Source organism: Protopterus annectens, chromosome 6.part0, assembly GCF_019279795.1.
Source record: "Protopterus annectens isolate FY-2018-M chromosome 6.part0, PAN1.0, whole genome shotgun sequence".
In the NCBI taxonomy this organism is placed as follows: domain Eukaryota; kingdom Metazoa; phylum Chordata; order Ceratodontiformes; family Protopteridae; genus Protopterus; species Protopterus annectens.
In genome coordinates this window covers 1,119,283,124-1,119,301,045 of record NC_056737.1, presented here as the reverse complement: position 1 = coordinate 1,119,301,045, position 17,922 = coordinate 1,119,283,124, and the positions used below count along the sequence as shown (strand labels likewise).

At 39.5% G+C, this 17,922-nt stretch overlaps 1 protein-coding gene across 14 annotated transcripts in view; it reads right to left on the bottom strand.

The window, feature by feature from the left end:
- The window catches only part of RBMS1 (RNA binding motif single stranded interacting protein 1), a 1,922,565-nt gene that overhangs the window by 927,396 nt on the left and 977,247 nt on the right, over positions 1-17,922 (bottom strand). For all 14 annotated transcript variants that reach the window (XM_044074729.1, XM_044074739.1, XM_044074730.1 and 11 more), the window contains one exon: positions 6,808-6,899. In XM_044074729.1, coding sequence (XP_043930664.1) covers positions 6,808-6,899 — 92 coding nt within the window. The remainder of the gene's footprint in view (positions 1-6,807; positions 6,900-17,922) is intronic.

Genomic DNA, 17,922 nt, shown 5'->3' with positions numbered 1-17,922 from the left:
AGTTATTTTTAGAGAGAGGCTATCCACCAAAAATATTAACAGAAATTGGACAATATGTAATTCAAGAATGGGGTATTAAATACAAACCGTTATTAGGAACAGGATTTAAAACTAAACATTTGATGAAATCGGGTAACAAATGTGAAAATGTGACAATTTGCCATCAAAGATCTCTAATACTACTATATAGTCCAGTTGTATACAAGATAGTTAAAATAATCAACAAATGTTGGTATTTGATTTCCCATGATTCCAAGTCAGTGGAAGTAATGGGGAGCAAACTAAGAATTGTTTACAAAATGTGAAGGAACATAAAGAATTTATTGGTTCCTAGGATAGTGAGTGGAGATCAAAGGTCAGGTAATTTTCCCCATACTTCAAAATGTGGAACATGCAATCAAAGCAAGTATATATTAGAAGATAAGAAATTGATTATCCAGAAAGAATCACAATGTTTGTGTCTTTCGGCTTTTCCCGGTTAGGGGTCGCCACAGCAGAACTCCGGTCCGCTAATGATTGGTAGTTGATTTTTACGTGCCGAGTTACCAGCCCTGACGCACAAACTTCAATGAAGGTACGCCCATTCACGCATGTCTCCACGCAGAAGACGCTCTAGCTGAGAATTGAACCGGACAGCGTCTTACTGTGAGGCGACAACGCTACCGCAGCACCACCACCGCGGACCTCCAGAATGAATCACAATCATTAGTCAAATTTAAATATGGGAATTGTAGAACGAAAATGCTCATTTATTTGGCCAATTGTTGTGAATGTACAAGTTTCTATATAGGCAAAACGGAGCGGTGTCTCAGTCAGCGTATATATGATCACACCTATTGTATTAAGAAGAAAGATCTTACAAATGCCTTATATAGGCATACTGAAAAGATGGGTGGTAGACAAGTTTAAATTTGCCATTTTGGAAATTATCTCAGTGGATCCAAGAGGTGGTGACTATAAAACTTTATTGAGTTTCAAAGAGGTTTGGTGGCAACTTTATCTAGATGCCACCACTCCACCAGGACTCAATGAGTACATTTCATGTAAACCCATCCTGGAGAAGACTTAAATACAAACCCTTAGTACAAATAAACAAATACAAGTTGAATTTGGGAGCCAAAAGGATGAAGATATTTATATACTGAATATCAGGACATTTATAAAGGGGGTCATCAGCTTCAGTCTGTACATTTACGCATTCGTAACTACAGTTTTAAATATCAACATTCAATATTTTATACATATGAATTTCAAATTAAATTTTTAATAAATCAATTTTTTTGGAGTGTTTCTGGTTGATTTAGCATTAGGATAGAGCCTATATATGTACTGAACTTGTAATGTATTTTATTTTATTTAAGCTTTCATGGTTATTCCTAAATCGGATACACTCAATTACTGGTATACAGAGTTTTAGCAATTTAGCAATACAATATACTTTTAAGGTGAATTCAAGTGATGTGACAAGTATGATAAATTACAGTGGTGAATTCTGAACACATTTAACAAGAGATATTTTTATTTGAGTTCAATGCCCATTTTTGTATGTCTGCTATATTTTTATTGTAATGAATTATGATTTACAATCAAACAAGTAGTATCAGATGTTACCAAAGTGAAACTTTTTTTTTTTATATGTAGGTTTATACGAAGGATACATTATTTATGCTTGTTGTTGCTTTAAGAGGCGTGTTTTTAGTAATGGATACATAGTTTCACTTTGTATCCATTATTTTTTGGCGCCTAATTTTAAACAAAATGCGAAACTTAACACAAATAAGATGTTCTGATGAAGCCCACCATACGAGTGGGTGAAAGCACTTAACCGTTTTCATATCAATTATTTTGTGCTGTCAGTTACTGGAGTCCTGTGCTGCTGTTTGTCTTATTGTTCATTTATGGAATAAATACTTGCTGAATCTGAGGTTCTTGTACACTTATTGGAGAGTCCGTGACCAGGATTTGGGATTCCAGGGATCAGGCTATTTGTGAAGCATAGGAGATAGACTCCTCAGAACCAGATGATAGGGCCTCTTCACATCTTCTTCCTAAGGGGTAGGAAAGAGCGAGGCAGCAGAGATAGGCCTTGGACTGAACAAAGGAATGGAGGGGGCTGATGATGGTGTAGGCCTTAGGGCCATGAAGGCCTGCATCAGTGATTGAGTAAAAGACTGCCAGTCAGGTTGACTATCAGACAGGCTAGATAAATGCTTAGTTTTTTGTTTTCTTTTAGAAGGAGCAGTTTTTGGAGGCAGGGTATGCCTAGGCTCAAGGGTCTTAGCTGCTGAAGGAGCCTTAGGTTCATAAGATCCTGAAGGGCGTCCAGTAGAACCTGGTTCTCCCTGACATTGGGAGAAAACAACGCCTGAGATATCTCTGTGGACATGCCAGATGGTGCTTCAAGTACGGCTATCTTGAGGGAAGTGGAAGGCTCTAGTGGGCATCCCACAATCCCTATATCAGCGGTCGGCGGGGGGGGGGTCAGATGACAGAGAGGCAGTGGTGATAGGCCGTGAAATTTCAGTCTTTTTCTTTGGCGGTTCTATCAGATCAGCCAATTCTGGATCCATCCTAAGGGCTAGTTTTTTAAGCTATGATTTACTAAATACAGGTTAAGGGCAGCCAAGCGGATTCTAAGGGTTTTAGGGACAAAAGATTGTCAGATGGCACAGGAAGTATGGTTGTGTTCCCGGCATCCCACAATCCCTATATCGGCAGTTGGCGGGAAGGGGGGGGGGTCGGATAACGGAGAGGCAGAGGTGATAGGCCGTGAAACTTTGGTCTTTTTCTTTGGCGGTTCTATCAGATCAGCCAATTTTAGATCCATCCTAAGGGCTAGTTTTTTAAGCCACTGATTTTCTAAATACAGGTTAAGGGCAGCCAAGCGGATTCTAAGGGTTTTAGGGACAAAAAGAAAGAGTCCCCAACGGGGTACTTAGCTTTTTAGAAGTCTTCGAAGTAGTATTCGGTAGTAGTAATCTCTGGATCTGACCGACCGGCACTTGCGAACAGCTTCTGCTTCGGGCGCCACGTGGCAAGAAAGACTGGGGAAAATGGCGTCGGCTGATGCCTTTATACCCGAAGAACTGCAGCTATGACGTCGGGTGAAGTGCGACACCAGCCGAAGCCAGACCCAGACTTTGGAATCCGGCCGACCGAAGGGCTGCCTGACGACAGGACAACCCATTTGTAATGACTGCAGATGCATCCTTGAAGGACATCCAAGCTTCAATCAACAAAATAAGTAAGAAATCCCAAACAGTGTACTTAGCTTTAAACGTCTTGATTGAGTCTTGATTGAATTCTGAGGTCTGTGCATGCAGACTTCACATTTAAGGCCCCTGGTTTATGGCTCTAAGTGTGACGTTCCATGCACTTACAGCAACCAGGCTGAAAGCTTTTGTATAGAAGCCGACATTCGGGTCGCCTGAGGTGGAGAATCCCACAGTATGAATATTGCAACATGAAGGACATTGTATGTTTTGGGAGTGTAATGAGTTAGCAGATTTTACAAATTCCCCACAGCGTACTCTGTCAGAAATATTGGGTGAACAGACGGCTGTAACTACGGAAATAATTCTTTTGAGCTGGGACACAGAATCTGAATTGCCTAAACATAAGGCCTTAATTATGTTGGCTGACAAGAAAGCGATTACTAGAAAGTGAAAATCAAAGTCTAAACTAACCGCATTTAAAGTTCGGAACATTATTAGACATCAAAGAAATGGAAGAAGGATCTTTAGAAAAGGGAAGGAGCAAATTACATGAAAATAAATGGAAACTGTAGGAAGAATACATACATAGTAATGTTCAGGAGGCGGAGCAATGAGGTTTAAGGGAAACCAGGAAATGAGTAAATTATGTAATGTGGGACTGATGACAGATATGGAAAAGATAAAAATATGTGATCTATAATGTATGTAAAAAATGTTTACATTTTTTTTTCTTTTCTGTAATTGCCTACATCTTAAAATTTAATAAAGGTCTTTAAAAATATTAAAAGCATTACATAATTTGAATGCATATTTGTAGAGGCATAAGGGCACTGCTACTGATCTTGGGGCTTTGCAACCTTAAAAGCTGATTAAAAATATTTATTGCATCATCTCTTGTGTTTGATTACTCACATCCAGTGCTACGGCATCCAAAGCTTTGCATGCCTTCAAAGCCCATGTGCCTAATTTTCTGGATTTCACAGTACAAAATTCAATCACTCACATGGAAAAAATCCCCAAACCAGAACTACACCAGAACTGTTCTCCATAGTACCTCAAATAGATGTGTGGGAGAGCAGCGCTACCCAAATCTGCAATCCAGAGTTAGCATTAGTTCTCTAATCTCCAGTGATCGGCTGCAGTGTGCTGGTAGGAGGGCAAATCTCTCAAAAATAAGCCATCTTTGATACCCATAATCCTTTTCATCAGCCTCCATCACTATAATGACTCCATCTATATGCATATTACTATCCAAATATCTTATTCGCTTAGTTCCTTTGTTAACTGGGTAAATTAACTGTTCCTAAACACTGGATCATTTTCAGTCATGAACTGGGTCAAACAGTAATGCAGACATACATCAGTATACATATGAAGAAAAACAAATGACATAAATACATAGTACTGAATTAGATACATAAAGTTATTACCTCAGCCTTTCATTTACTCTAAACAAGTAAATACTGCCTAATAAATGTTAACAATAACAACCTTCCTAATACATTACTGTGCAATATTTTAAAAAGTGATCACCAACTGATACCCCAACATATGCAAAGAAGATATGACTTTGTGCAGTAGATGCTCTGATGTCTCCCCAAATGACTTTACTTCATACTCAAGATCTTCCCTGGGCCTCAAACCTAGACACCTAGAGTCTGTAGCATAACATTTTGTTAGGATGAAGGACACTTGACCAAACTGCATCTTCCTGAATTGACTTTTAATAAAAAATACCAATTCCTGCCTGTGCTGGTGTCGTAGAAGGATAAATCCCAGATTATGGCCCAGGTGACCCAAGTCTGATGAGCAGTTTGTGTGCTTAATGACAAAGGCGGTAAGAATAGATGAAGCCACCCTGGCGGGAAGGAAAGATGGACCTAGACAGCTTGCATACCTGCTCTTCTGACACAACATCCATTTACGGGAAAGGTATGTCAGGAAATGGAATCCAGTGCAGGGAGGAAACGGATGTGACTGCCCAAACTGGCGATGGTAGCTCTTGGCAGCACACGTAGAGAAGAAGCATGCATACATGGACAGAGGGTCATAGTCCGTCTCTGTAGTGATGCACAGGCTTACATCACCACCAGAGAAGGGGTTAGGTCATTCATAATGCCCTCAAAGCCAGGATCCAGATGAAGGCACAAACAATCCTGAAGTCTGCATGTATAACACCCCCTCCAGATGACTTTTGCCCCAGTGGCTCTTAAGAGACTCCCTACAACTGGGGAAGGGATGCACACCCAGTAGGGAGAGTCTTGACTGCCAGCAGGCAGGGGGTGGGGTCAGTACTCAAAAAAAAATAAATAAACAGTAATCACTAACTGATTCAGATAAATGTCTTATGTCCTCCATGAGAGGCTGTGTATCTCTCATGCATGTCAAACTGTGGGTCTCTGCACCTTGGGGTAAGAACAATCTTCTCAAGTCAAAGTTGTGGCTTTTGTTTTTCTTTGTTTTTTTTTTTGGGGGGGGGGGGGTTAAAGAATCCAAAAGTACACAGTTGGTCAAATGTTCGTCCACTAAATTACTTAACTCCCCACTTTTAAACGCGCACTTGTAATCTCATGATAAAAAGTGAGGGGGAAAAGCATAACTATCAGATGTGTACACGCATCTGGAAAGGTCAACATAAGAAGTGCATGTTTAGTAATACAACATATTTTTCATATTAATTTAGGAAGACCATACTTTATTTTTCAGATAAATCCTAAACAAACACCAACAATTTTCCAAATATGCTAGCAGACCAGGACTAATTTACCTTCACAATTTCAAAATACACTACAGAAAACAAAATGGGATTTAACAGAGTACTGTAATGGTATAAAAAGAAAAAGCAATGACTCTAAACATAGAACACTTTGGTTGCACCAGAATACAATGCCTCCTTAATTCTGAACAGTATTTGCTGTAGTAAGCAGTGTACAAATGTGGTGGTATCCACTTTTTTGGAGCTCTGCTCCCATCTACATGTGACAGGCTCCTTCATATACCACTTTAGAGAGAGAAATCAAAACCTGCACTTAATGATGGCAAGCCTCTGTTTAAAAGGAACCATCAAGGGTGCAGGATAAAACTATCTACATGACCTCTCTCCGGAGAAGTAGTGAGTAGGCTTTCTTTTTCTGATGGCACATTTTCATGTAAGCTCTCTCTGCAAGCACAAAGCAAAACAAAAACATTTCTACGTCTTTATGTCCCTTTTGTGCCAAACATTTCATTTTCAGTTATATTCTTGTTCTCACTGTAGTGTTCTCTACAACTTCACTTTGCAGCGACTTATGTACAATCTTCACCTTCGTACATGTCAGTAATCACCCCCTTCTCCTCCAATGACTGCCCCACCAACAATCTGTTACTTTAAACATGCAAACCACAATGAACTTAAAGCCCTCAAACTCATTTGGCTACATTTAGTGTGTACCTAGACAGTGGGATGAACTTGACTAACCCAAGATTACCAGTCAGGAAGAACACTTCAGAATCAGCATGCAGGAACAGCCATGAGTCCTTAAACTACCACCAGCTAAAAAGGGGACGTAACTAATAGCACATCTCATGCGCTGGCAAAAACATATTCACCTACCTTGGCCATCTGAGCTTGAATTCCACTTGCTTTCAGTGCAGAAACAGCTTTCTGTGCTGCTGCTGGGCTGTCAAAATCCACAAATCCATAGCCTGAAAGCAAATATTTCACACTATTAACTACATCAAATCCATAGCCTGAAAGCAAAGATTTCACAGTATTAACTACATCAAATCCATAGCCTGAAAGCAAAGATTTCACAGTATTAACTACATCAAATCCATAGCCTGAAAGCAAAGATTTCACAGTATTAACTACATCAAATCCATAGCCTGAAAGCAAAGATTTCACAGTATTAACTACATCAAATCCATAGCCTGAAAGCAAAGATTTCACAGTATTAACTACATCAAATCCATAGCCTGAAAGCAAAGATTTCACAGTATTAACTACATTACCAGTGCAAAAGTGCTTCCATCTTTCTCTGGGACAAAAAAAAGTTATGGCTCACACAAAGTACAATGTCATTCTTTTAATAAAAATAAATATTTTACCAGTGTAGCAGTATTAAGTCTGTGGTACATATACAGCTGTAAGACGCCTTGGTTCAATGCCTTGCATGCATTAATAAGTGCAAATGTTTCAAAGGATAATGAAAACAAATACTACAACAGAAAACATGCAGTGCAACACTACTGTAAAAAAATGAAAATTCATTCTGTATACGTGCCACTCATCGGAATTTACAACCTGACAACGGGAGAATAGGAGAGTTTACCAGTAGCAACTCTACATCATTTATGTTATGTTGTCTAAAGAGGACATTCTGCAGACCACTGGAAGGCATATCTCAAATATTCACTAGGACTACTTTTCCTACTGTTCTGCCCTCTTCCGTCAAATATATCTCTTATTTGTAGCTCAACATAGAAATGAAGTGATCTGGACAATACGGGTGATGAAGGTTTTAAGTTCATGTTCCCTAGGGGTAATGCAGCTGGTTAGGAGTATTAAGACTACAAGTTATTAATAAGTTTCCTGTGGTACCAGGTTTGATTTCCCGAGCCTTCATTTGCCTACTGTGCTTTGGGAAAATTAGGAATGTAGGCTAGGCTCATTAATGGTTTCCTGAGCTGCATATGCCTAGTAAATGCATAGGGGCTATTCTTTATCAGTGTAATACACAGAATTTTCTCACCCCCCCCCCTCAACACACACACAGACACACACACAACACACACACGCACACACGCACACACGCACACACACACATGCACACACACACACACACACACACACACACACACAGAAATTCTCAACAGGAAATGATTACGCACAGGTTAAATCCAATTGAAATTCTCTTTCCATGAGCTGTCAGCACAGTGCTTTAATAGAAATAATTCTGCGGTATTCTACAAAGTGAGAATCACCTAATTGGATCCATGCCTAACCTTGTTGTAATACCAAACAAACAAGTTCCTCTGTTGTAATTGTCAATGCATTTTTACCAAAAAGTGTTTGGTAAACAACACTATCAATTCTTTAAAACATGTTGCAGCACATTTTTACCCCAAGGTTAAATCTAATTACTAGAACTGTATCAGAAACAATGCAGTCTAATGGATATCAGCAATGCAGCAGTCTTGACTAAAATACTTACTAACATAATATTGCAGTCAGCATAAAAACAAAAAAATCAAGGTCAACACCGCACTGCAGTACTTCATGTGCATGAAATGTCATAAATGCATAAAAGCGCAGTTTGTTGCCAAAAGCTGAAGCAAAAGGGCTGTGTGATTTTGTTACTGTTCTCAGGTAAGACTGGGGCTGGAATCCAGTTAGAGATGCCAGTTTGATGCTGAGAATGTTGGGACACAATTTCTTCGACTGTTTCTGACCTATTTCTCTGCACAAAGTACATCCATCTATCTATCTATCTATCTATCTATATGTCTGTCTATCTAGCCCATGACTTACTGTAATGGTATGTGCTGTTTTCCCCCCCATCTACCCTATACCAGGGTTGGAGCTGAAAAAGGTAAGATGCTATCTTGCCACCGTTTTCAGCATATGGAACTGATATTAAACTGCCAGCCAGCAATTTATAATATTATCATCAGAATAAACTGTTGAAAATGTCCTCGTCTTTTAACAGTTTCTTGACTGCTTAAGTAAATGTTAAGCAGAAAGTGCAGTTGTGTAAGTAAACTTGCCATAACAATAGATATTCAAGTAGAGCTCTGTTGTAGTAGCCTAAATATTAATAATAATAAACCTCTTTGTTAACTAGATTGGCCCACAGTACCTTTTTAGGGGGTGACCAGGGAATAATTTCTGGTTAAGTGACATAAGGTCACACAGTAGGTAAACAAGAGCTGAGGGAAACAAACCCTGTACCACAGGAACTACAGCTCACGCAGCCTTAACCTCTGCTCCAAATACCAGACAAAGCTATATGGAACATATCCTGCCAAGGATCAGACATCAGGAATACCAGACAAAGCTATATGGAACATATCCTGCCAAGGATCAGACATCAGGAATACCAGACAAAGCTATATGGAACATATCCTGCCAAGGATCAGACATCAGGAATACCAGACAAAGCTATATGGAACATATCCTGCCAAGGATCAGACATCAGGAATACCAGACAAAGCTATATGGAACATATCCTGCCAAGGATCAGACATCAGGAATACCAGACAAAGCTATATGGAACATATCCTGCCAAGGATCAGACATCAGGAATACCAGACAAAGCTATATGGAACATATCCTGCCAAGGATCAGACATCAGGAATACCAGACAAAGCTATATGGAACATATCCTGCCAAGGATCAGACATCAGGACCGCTTCCACACTTTTAGGGCACCCTCCAGACTGCCATACTATCTTTAGAGCTTAATGACTAGTCTGTATAAAACAGACTAAAAATGAAAGCTTTCTTACCTCAGAAAAAAAGGGATGCTATAGCCCTGCTATAAAATATGTACTAAGAGAAGAGGGGAAAATAGGGGCCCCGGCCCAACCCTAGCAAACAACATGGAAGAAGGAGGTTGGGTGTTTGTGCTGCAACAGTGATGTATTAGAACATCTGCTGTTATAAAGTTTGCTTACACAACTGCACTATGTTTGTTAGATCACTGCTGCAGTAGTCTTAGCCATGTGGGATGAATGCCAGAGCGTAACAATGAAAGGGACATTCAAGACAGATGAGAGACTAGAGGTCCTTGGCGGATAGTCATAGCAAACTCTGCTCTGGCCACTGGAAAAAAAAAAGTTAATTTTGTAATGCTTGGTAAAAGTGTAAAGGAAAGACCAAGTTGCCATCTCTAGAATATCTGTACCCTTTCCAAAAAGGTGCCGTAGCCCTGGAAGTGGTTTGTCATGATACAAACAACAAAAATGGAAAGGCACAATTCAACCACTTGGAAATAGGTCTGCTTAGATACTGACTGCCCTTTTTCTTTTACCTTCATAAGAAATGAGCAACTTATTAAAATTGCTGAACTTCTTTGTCAGTATAACATCTGAGTTGTATGTGGACATCCAGAGTGTGCAGAATTTTATCTCCTTTGTTTTCTGATTCTGGAAAGAACACAGAGAGAGAACTAGACTGATTCTAGGTAAACTCTGAAACTATTGTAGTCATAGAAGGGTTGGTTCTCAAAGAAATTCTTGTCTGTATGAAAGATGAGATTAGGCTAAGTAAGATAGGAGCATGCAACTCAGATACGTTTCTTGCAGAAGTCACAGCAATGAGTAAGCGCGTTTTCCATTATATGAATGTTGCATCAGCCTTGTGAGTTATCTCAAAAGTAAAAACAGCAAGTCTCTCCAGTACAAATTTAAGATTGAATGGAGGAGCCACCTGTTTTCTAGGTGGATGAATACGTAACACCGCTTTCAGAAAACTGCATGAATACAAATAAAGAAGGGGGGGGGGTTCAGGCAGAACTGGCCAAAAGATGAATCGTAATGGAAAAATACGAAAGGCCAGAGTATAATAACGCAACACAAATACTGAAAAAAGTACAGTTGTGCAAGAACTTACCATATCGGTAGATGTCTTACTGATCATTGTTGCATTATCTCAAAAAATAACATAGATATCCAGTTGGGGTAACAAGGCCAAAACCTTACACAAAGCCATACATAAAACGTATGACCTATGGTTCTGACCATAAGGGCACATTAATAAATGTATGAGCATAAATCCGCAGACTGTCTCCAAACCAGTAAGCCTGTAGAGGCCTGCCGAAAAAATAGAACTGGTCTGCTAAGAGGGGAGAGACAAAAAAGACAGTGACCTCCTAGGTCCATAATGAAAAGGAAAACAGAGAAGGGGAAGGTAGGGTGGGAAAGCATACTGCAACAATGATCAGTACGGCATTAACTGTTAGGCGAAGTTCTTACAGAACTGAATTATGTCCATCCTTAGACCACTGATGCGGTACTCCAAACTGCTGGGTGATTCCCAAAACTTATGAAGTGTTACGGCTGGTTTGATGAGAAATAAGAAAACTGTCCAGTAATTCAACTGACCTGGCAAAGGTGGCTTTGGCTTTATTAAAAACATCTACTCTGTAATGTTTGGAAAAGGTACGCACAGAGGACCAAGTTGCTGCTTCTTAGATTGCTCTAGAACAGTGATGGCGAACCTATGACATGCCTGTCAAAAGGTGACACATCACGACATTTTGGGTGACACAGCAGCATTCACCAACACCCGAGTTACCAAAGAAACTGCTTTTGAATTCTGTTGCTTGAGTGGAGTGCACTGAATTATTTTGCGCCAGGAGCCAGTTCAACAACACTGCTGCAGAGGTAAGAAAGTTATTAACCTCAAAAACGACTTCAGTAAACTTTCTTGACAGAGTCTGCAAAGGGCAGTGTTGACATTGTTTTGTCTTCATTGTTACACTTCTGCAAAGGGCAAGTAGTCTGCATTTATAGGAGTGTGCTGTTTTACATTCCTCTCAACTATCCCTCTTAATCTCTGCTAAAACTGGCAACTGTTAACACCTAATAATGACACTAATTAGATTTATAGACTAATTTTACTTCAGAAAATGTATATTGATTCACATTCATTTTTTACTATCAGTGTCTCAAATTAATAATACTAGTATTTTAAAACTGTCCATGTCTCTTTTTTCTAGATCTGTCACCGATTCTGTTGAGATTTATCCCTGATGTACTGACAGCCATGATGTTTTATTTATTTTTATTTTATTCTTGGGGGGACCGGTGACATGCAAGCAGAGTCAAGTTAGGTATTTTCAATTTTTGACACGCCGAACCCAAAAGGTTCGCCATTACTGCTCTAGAATCAATCTCCTTTTAAAGGGCTCCAGATCAGGCCACTGTTCTAATACAAAGTACCTTTTCTGGAAAAGGTAAAGATTTATCATGTTAAGTGCAATAAAAGGTAAAGGATTTAGAAATACAGTTGGCAACAGTTTGTTTAGAACCAGGGTTCCTTAGCTCTAAATCCTGGAAAGAGACACACAGTTGGTCCAACTTGCAGACATCTTTAGTCTTGTTCACACAGAATCAGAGTTATCTATAAACATCAAGAGAGAGTAGAATCCTTTCTCCTTTGTTTTGTGAATTAGGGAAGAAGGTGGGAAGATGTATGCCCTGATAGAGAGAGACTTTTACCATTTTAGGCACAAAGGACGGATAAGCCCTCAAAGACCTCTATCAATGTGAAAAATAGGAAGGGAAGAATTGTACTAGGGGTCTGTAATTCAGAGACTCATCTGACAGAGGAGAGAGAGAGATACCAGAAGAATGTTTTTCCAAGTACAGAATTTAAGACAGGCAGATGCTGCTGGTATAAAAGGAAAGACAGCAAGTTTCTCCAGCACAAAATTAAAGTCCCTAGCAGGTGGGATAGCTTTCCTTGGAGGTTTCAAGTGAAGTACACTTTTTAAGATCTGGTTTACCTCTAATCTGACCAGAAGCAGAGGATCCAGAGGTAGGCAAGCAGATATAGCTGAAATGTGTTCCTTAATACATGAATATTCTAGGCCAGATATAGCTGAAATGTGTTCCTTAATACATGAATATTCTAGGCCAGATTTCAACAACTCACATCAAATGTATTAGCCTGTACTGGGTCCCATTTTTAGCCAGACACCAGACAATAAATCTTTTCCATTTTTGCTATGTAAGATTTCCCAGCAGTAAGTTTCATTGCATTTTGCAGGACCTGAAGCACATGCTCAGAAAATTAGTTTATTTAAGGGCTCAGAATCCTGCCATCCATAATGTCAAGTTGAGGAATGAAAGGTTGTGATGAAGTAATGAGCCCTTCTGTTTTGTACACCAATCAACTGTGGAGGGAAGCTTCTGGTGATGACCCTTGGCAATGTACAAGAAAAGGGGAAACCAATACTGTCTTGGCTAACGAAGTCACCAGTACGATCTTTGGGTCCTTATTAAGACCTCAGGGAGAACAGGAAGTGGAGAGAAGGTACACAAGAAAGTACAGTTGTGTACACGTACCATAAATGTAGATGTTCGAGTGTACTCACTGTTGCAGTCATCACACTTGGGTTATTTGCCTGCAGGTAGCCCCTCAGTCGGCCCGAATACCAGAGTCTTGGGATTTCCGCGTCGGATGCTCTCCCTTCTTCCATGACGTCAGGTCGTCAGGGGCATAAAACATGCAGCCAATGCCATTACATCAGTTTTTCTTGCCCCAGATGTCAGGAGCCCCCAAAACAGGAAGCAATTACATGGTGTGGAACACCTCCAGTAAAAAGTAAATACCCCTGCCATAAAAGATGGCCATAAAGAGGATAGGTAGAAAGGATAGAAAAAGCCAGGGGGCTGGAGGGAGGGAAACCAGGACTGCAACAATAAATACACTCGAACATCTACATTTATGGTAAGTGTACACAACTGTACTATGTTCTTCGTGTTTCACTGTTGCAGTCATCACACTTGGGTTGATTCCCAAAGCTGAGGAAGGGTGGAGGCAGTCATGAAGTATTAGGGCTGGTTAGTAGCAGGTCTTGTAAGACTGCTGTGGCAAATCCAGCTCTGGATTTAGAAAAGACAGGTAAGTGGTAATGCATGGTGAAGGTGTGTACACAACTCCAGGTTTTAGCTTCCAGGATGTCAAAAAAGGAAAAATGTTTCAGCAGAAAAATCAAAATGTTTCAGCAGAAAAATCTAAGGAAATATTTTCCTCAGACTTAAATTACCAATTGTCAGGTGGGGACACCTGGGAAGCATAGTCCAAGCTTACTTCCTGCACATTAGACACTGAATCCAAATATGAAGGAGAGAAACAGATCTTTTCTGTTTAGTTTGAAGAGGATATTCAGATTAGAATGACTGAAACATGTTAAACAAGTTTTTGGCAAAGGCAAGTCTTTCTTTCTTGACTCCCTTAGCTGAAGGGGAGGATTACAAAGTGGAAGTATGCTCACGTTAGCGTGTCCTACTCCTGGAAGTGTTAAAGAAAAGGAACACTCTGAAGTATGATCATCTCCCGAGAATCCAATTCCTCCATCAGGTTCTGTAAGAGAATTACATCCTCCTCCTCTTCTGGTCCCAACAAGAGGGATTCGCCCCTTCCAGACGTTCACATATTAGTGGCCTCAGAGGATGTCCTTGTCTCCTGGAGACTTCACAAACAGCAATGTCAAAGGAGTTTAGGGAAGTTGATGCATGATCCGAGGGCTCCAAAATGGCCACAGCAGAATCACCTGCCAAAGACCAAGCAAAAAGGAAGCCTGAATGGAAACCAAAGCCTCCTGGACACTTTTCTCTTCTTAGAGACTGGAGGGGGTGACTGTCTGAGAAAAAAGGGCCCTGCTTCATAACCCTAAGGGTCAAGGTCATCACTTTTGGTTTTCTAAATGTAAAAGAAGAGAATTACATCTGCCTCCCAGGTCAAGAATAAAGGAGTTCCTTCTAACAAGGCCAATAACAGACAACTCATCCACATGGTTATGTGGTGCTGGTACATCATGATTACTGGCTGATTTCAGACAGTGATACTGACACTTTATGGGATTTTGTGATTTGTTTCAACTTGAATGTCCTTGGCTTTACATTTGCACCTAAACATGACTTGTTTACTACAAACTTTCTGGATGTCTCTATAAATAAATTATTGCATGGTTCAATATCTTTACACAGAAAGTCATTTACCAGAAATTATTTGTCAGTTACCACATGTTGCCATCTAAAATATGTGATAAATAATATTCACAAGTTACAATATTCATGTGTTACATAAAATGTAGTGAACACATGAAGTCTGGTTAACATGCACAGTAATTAGACAAAAGATATAATAAGCAAACTGTTCTGAGAGTTCACAGTTGCACTTCTAGCCAAGTTGGAACTAATGTTCTGAGTTATGAACCAGTTTTTCAGCATAACAATAACTGATACTATGAAAGAATGAAAGTATGCAAGTATGAATCACAATATATTTAATCTCGGAACCCTTGTTTCACGGTCCAGAGATGCCAATAGCTTTTTACTGATGTGTAAATGCATTTATGTCACAACTTGAATTAATATTCTTTAATCACCTTTTTTTTTTTTTTTTTTTTTTTAATTCTATTGGCCGATACTCGTCACATGCCAAAATGTTTTTCTTATTTAAGATTATGTTGTTTATACATAGTAGACTGCACTGAAGACCCTACTGTGAAACCAGTTTTGGTCGTTTTTATTGGACTTACCTAACTAATGAAGTAATCTGCGCTTTCAACTTTTTTATTTTTATTCATCTTTATTTATTTGTTTGCAGTTGTTAACTGGCATAGATCACTGCAACCCATGGAACTGTTCTAGACTCAGTCCAGGAGCACTGTATGGTTAAGTGACTTCCTCACAGATACACAGTTAGGCAAATGGAGGCTAAGGAACTCAAACCCTGTATCACAGGAAGAAGCTCACTTAGAGCTCACAGCATTAATCCTCTGCACTGCCATGTTTAAAACATTGCTCCCCCCCCCCCTTAAAACAACTTTTTAACCGATTTGTTCAGGATACTTGCACCTACATTTTGTTTGGTTTTAAAAATTAATAAATATGTGTGGGTGGGTGTGTTTTTTATATATAATACAAAACAGAGACACTAATTTTAAAAGTCTAAAACATTGGAGTCGATGGATAATTTCTATTTACTTTGAGACTTGCTTTAATGTCCTGTTTTTGGTAATAATTAAGCTTATTCATGATGTGCTATTTTTGCCAGAATCCAATCCACCACAGTTGACGAGTCCAAGAATTATGCCTCTTTTTCGACTTTTTATTCCTTTTATCCTTTCTATACTTAGAAACTTCATTTTATTTCTTTTTATTTCTTTCTCTCCATAAAGACTTCAAGTATTTCTCAGAAAGCTGTAAAGACAAAGCTTTCTAACATCTAACTGTAGAAGCTTTATCAACTAGACACAAACCTAATAAGCCTCAAGCTTATAAAACCCTAAGCAAAACAAGCACTGGGTGTGGCATATTTTTAGGAGTCACCTGCCCATCACAAGAACACCTCTGTAAAGATCTAGGGGACAGAGACGATCTTTCTTCCATCAATGGCAAATGGTAACATCTTAACTTTTACAAAGAAGTTGAGATCTGTAACTGTTTTCTGTTAAAACAATAGCTAATGATAGGTACCAGCAGTCAATACAGCTACTTTTCATCTTACACAAACAATGGGACCAGGAGTCTCTCAGATGAGTAGTAAATTATTAAAGAACTAAAATGGCAAAGCAACATTTTTACAACATCCTCAGTAAAACACACGGTTATTAATCGCTGCAGCTTTAATTTAATGGCCACTTCAGTTACCACCACCACAACAACAAGCAAACTTACCAAAAGGCTTTAACCCGAAGGTGACGATACTTGGAAGACCTACACAAAGTTGTGATGCCTCACTGGGGAAAGTACATATAAAATGTGCTAGGACTTTGCAATAAAACTATTTTCAATGAATTTTCTGCAGTCTAATCCAAACAAAAAGACTATACTACCAAGTCATACAAGGGGAGTGCCCCAAACAGCACAATACATGCAGAGAAGCAGGCGCATTTTCAGTTATGCTCACATTGTGGCTAAACATATACTATAATCTCAGGAGAGCAACTTACACCTCAGCTGCTATGACTTAGACATACTGCTACAGTTTGGGCTTTCAAATTTACTCTCACTCCTCCAATATTAACTGATGTTCCTGGTGAAGTAAGCAGTCAGTTTATGGGTACAAATCTTGTTAAAGAAACTGAAAGACTCCCTATCACTAACTACATAGCATCTAGTATCTAAATACCTTCGACTGCGAAAAAGGACAAAGTGTTCCCCTTTCAGACCCTCTGCTGCGATTTTTAAAGGTCAGTGCTTTGATTTGTAATGCCTGGACATTTGAGAGGCATGTGGACAGTAACTTCAGCTTGACTGAGGACACCTGACTTATTCAGAGTTCCAACTTCAGGTGTACTTCCAGAACACCACTTACAACTAACTGTTTCTCTAAAACAGATTCCCTAATGGTGAGGTTAGCCTCGCTGGGGAGACCCAGCAAGTCTGACAATGTCGGGTACTTAATTATTAACTTTTGTTACTATTTTTCAGTGGAATCAAGCTAAAAGGCTAATAGAAAAGTGGGGATAATGAGCAGCATGAAAGAAAATTACAACAATGAATATAATGCAGTTTACGTTTCAATCTGAATAAACTGCAAAATGATACGTTCCAAATTAAATATACTTTATTTCTAGAGTGAGTGAGTGAGAGTGTGTGTGTGTGTGTGTGTGTGTGTGTGTGTGTGTGTGTGTGTGTGTGTGCGTGTGTGTGTGTGTGTGCGTGCGCGTGTGTGCGTGCACGTGTGTGCGTGCGTGTGTGTGTGCGATGTAGTGCAGTACATGCATATTTATTTGTGGAGAGGTACAGAACATTCTTCTAATAACCGGGGGAGACAAGGAATTTTCTGTGGTTAGTAGGAGACCGACTCTGACAGCATCTGAGAACTCATACCCTGAAGCAAGGAAAGAACACTGGGCTGTATCATAGAATAGGCCCCAATGTTTAAAAGCTATGAAACTTGTGAAATGAATGTAGTCAACCAAGGACTAAGGGGGACCACCTGAGAAGAACTGTTACATGTAATAATGGCAGTGTGTTGAAGAGTATA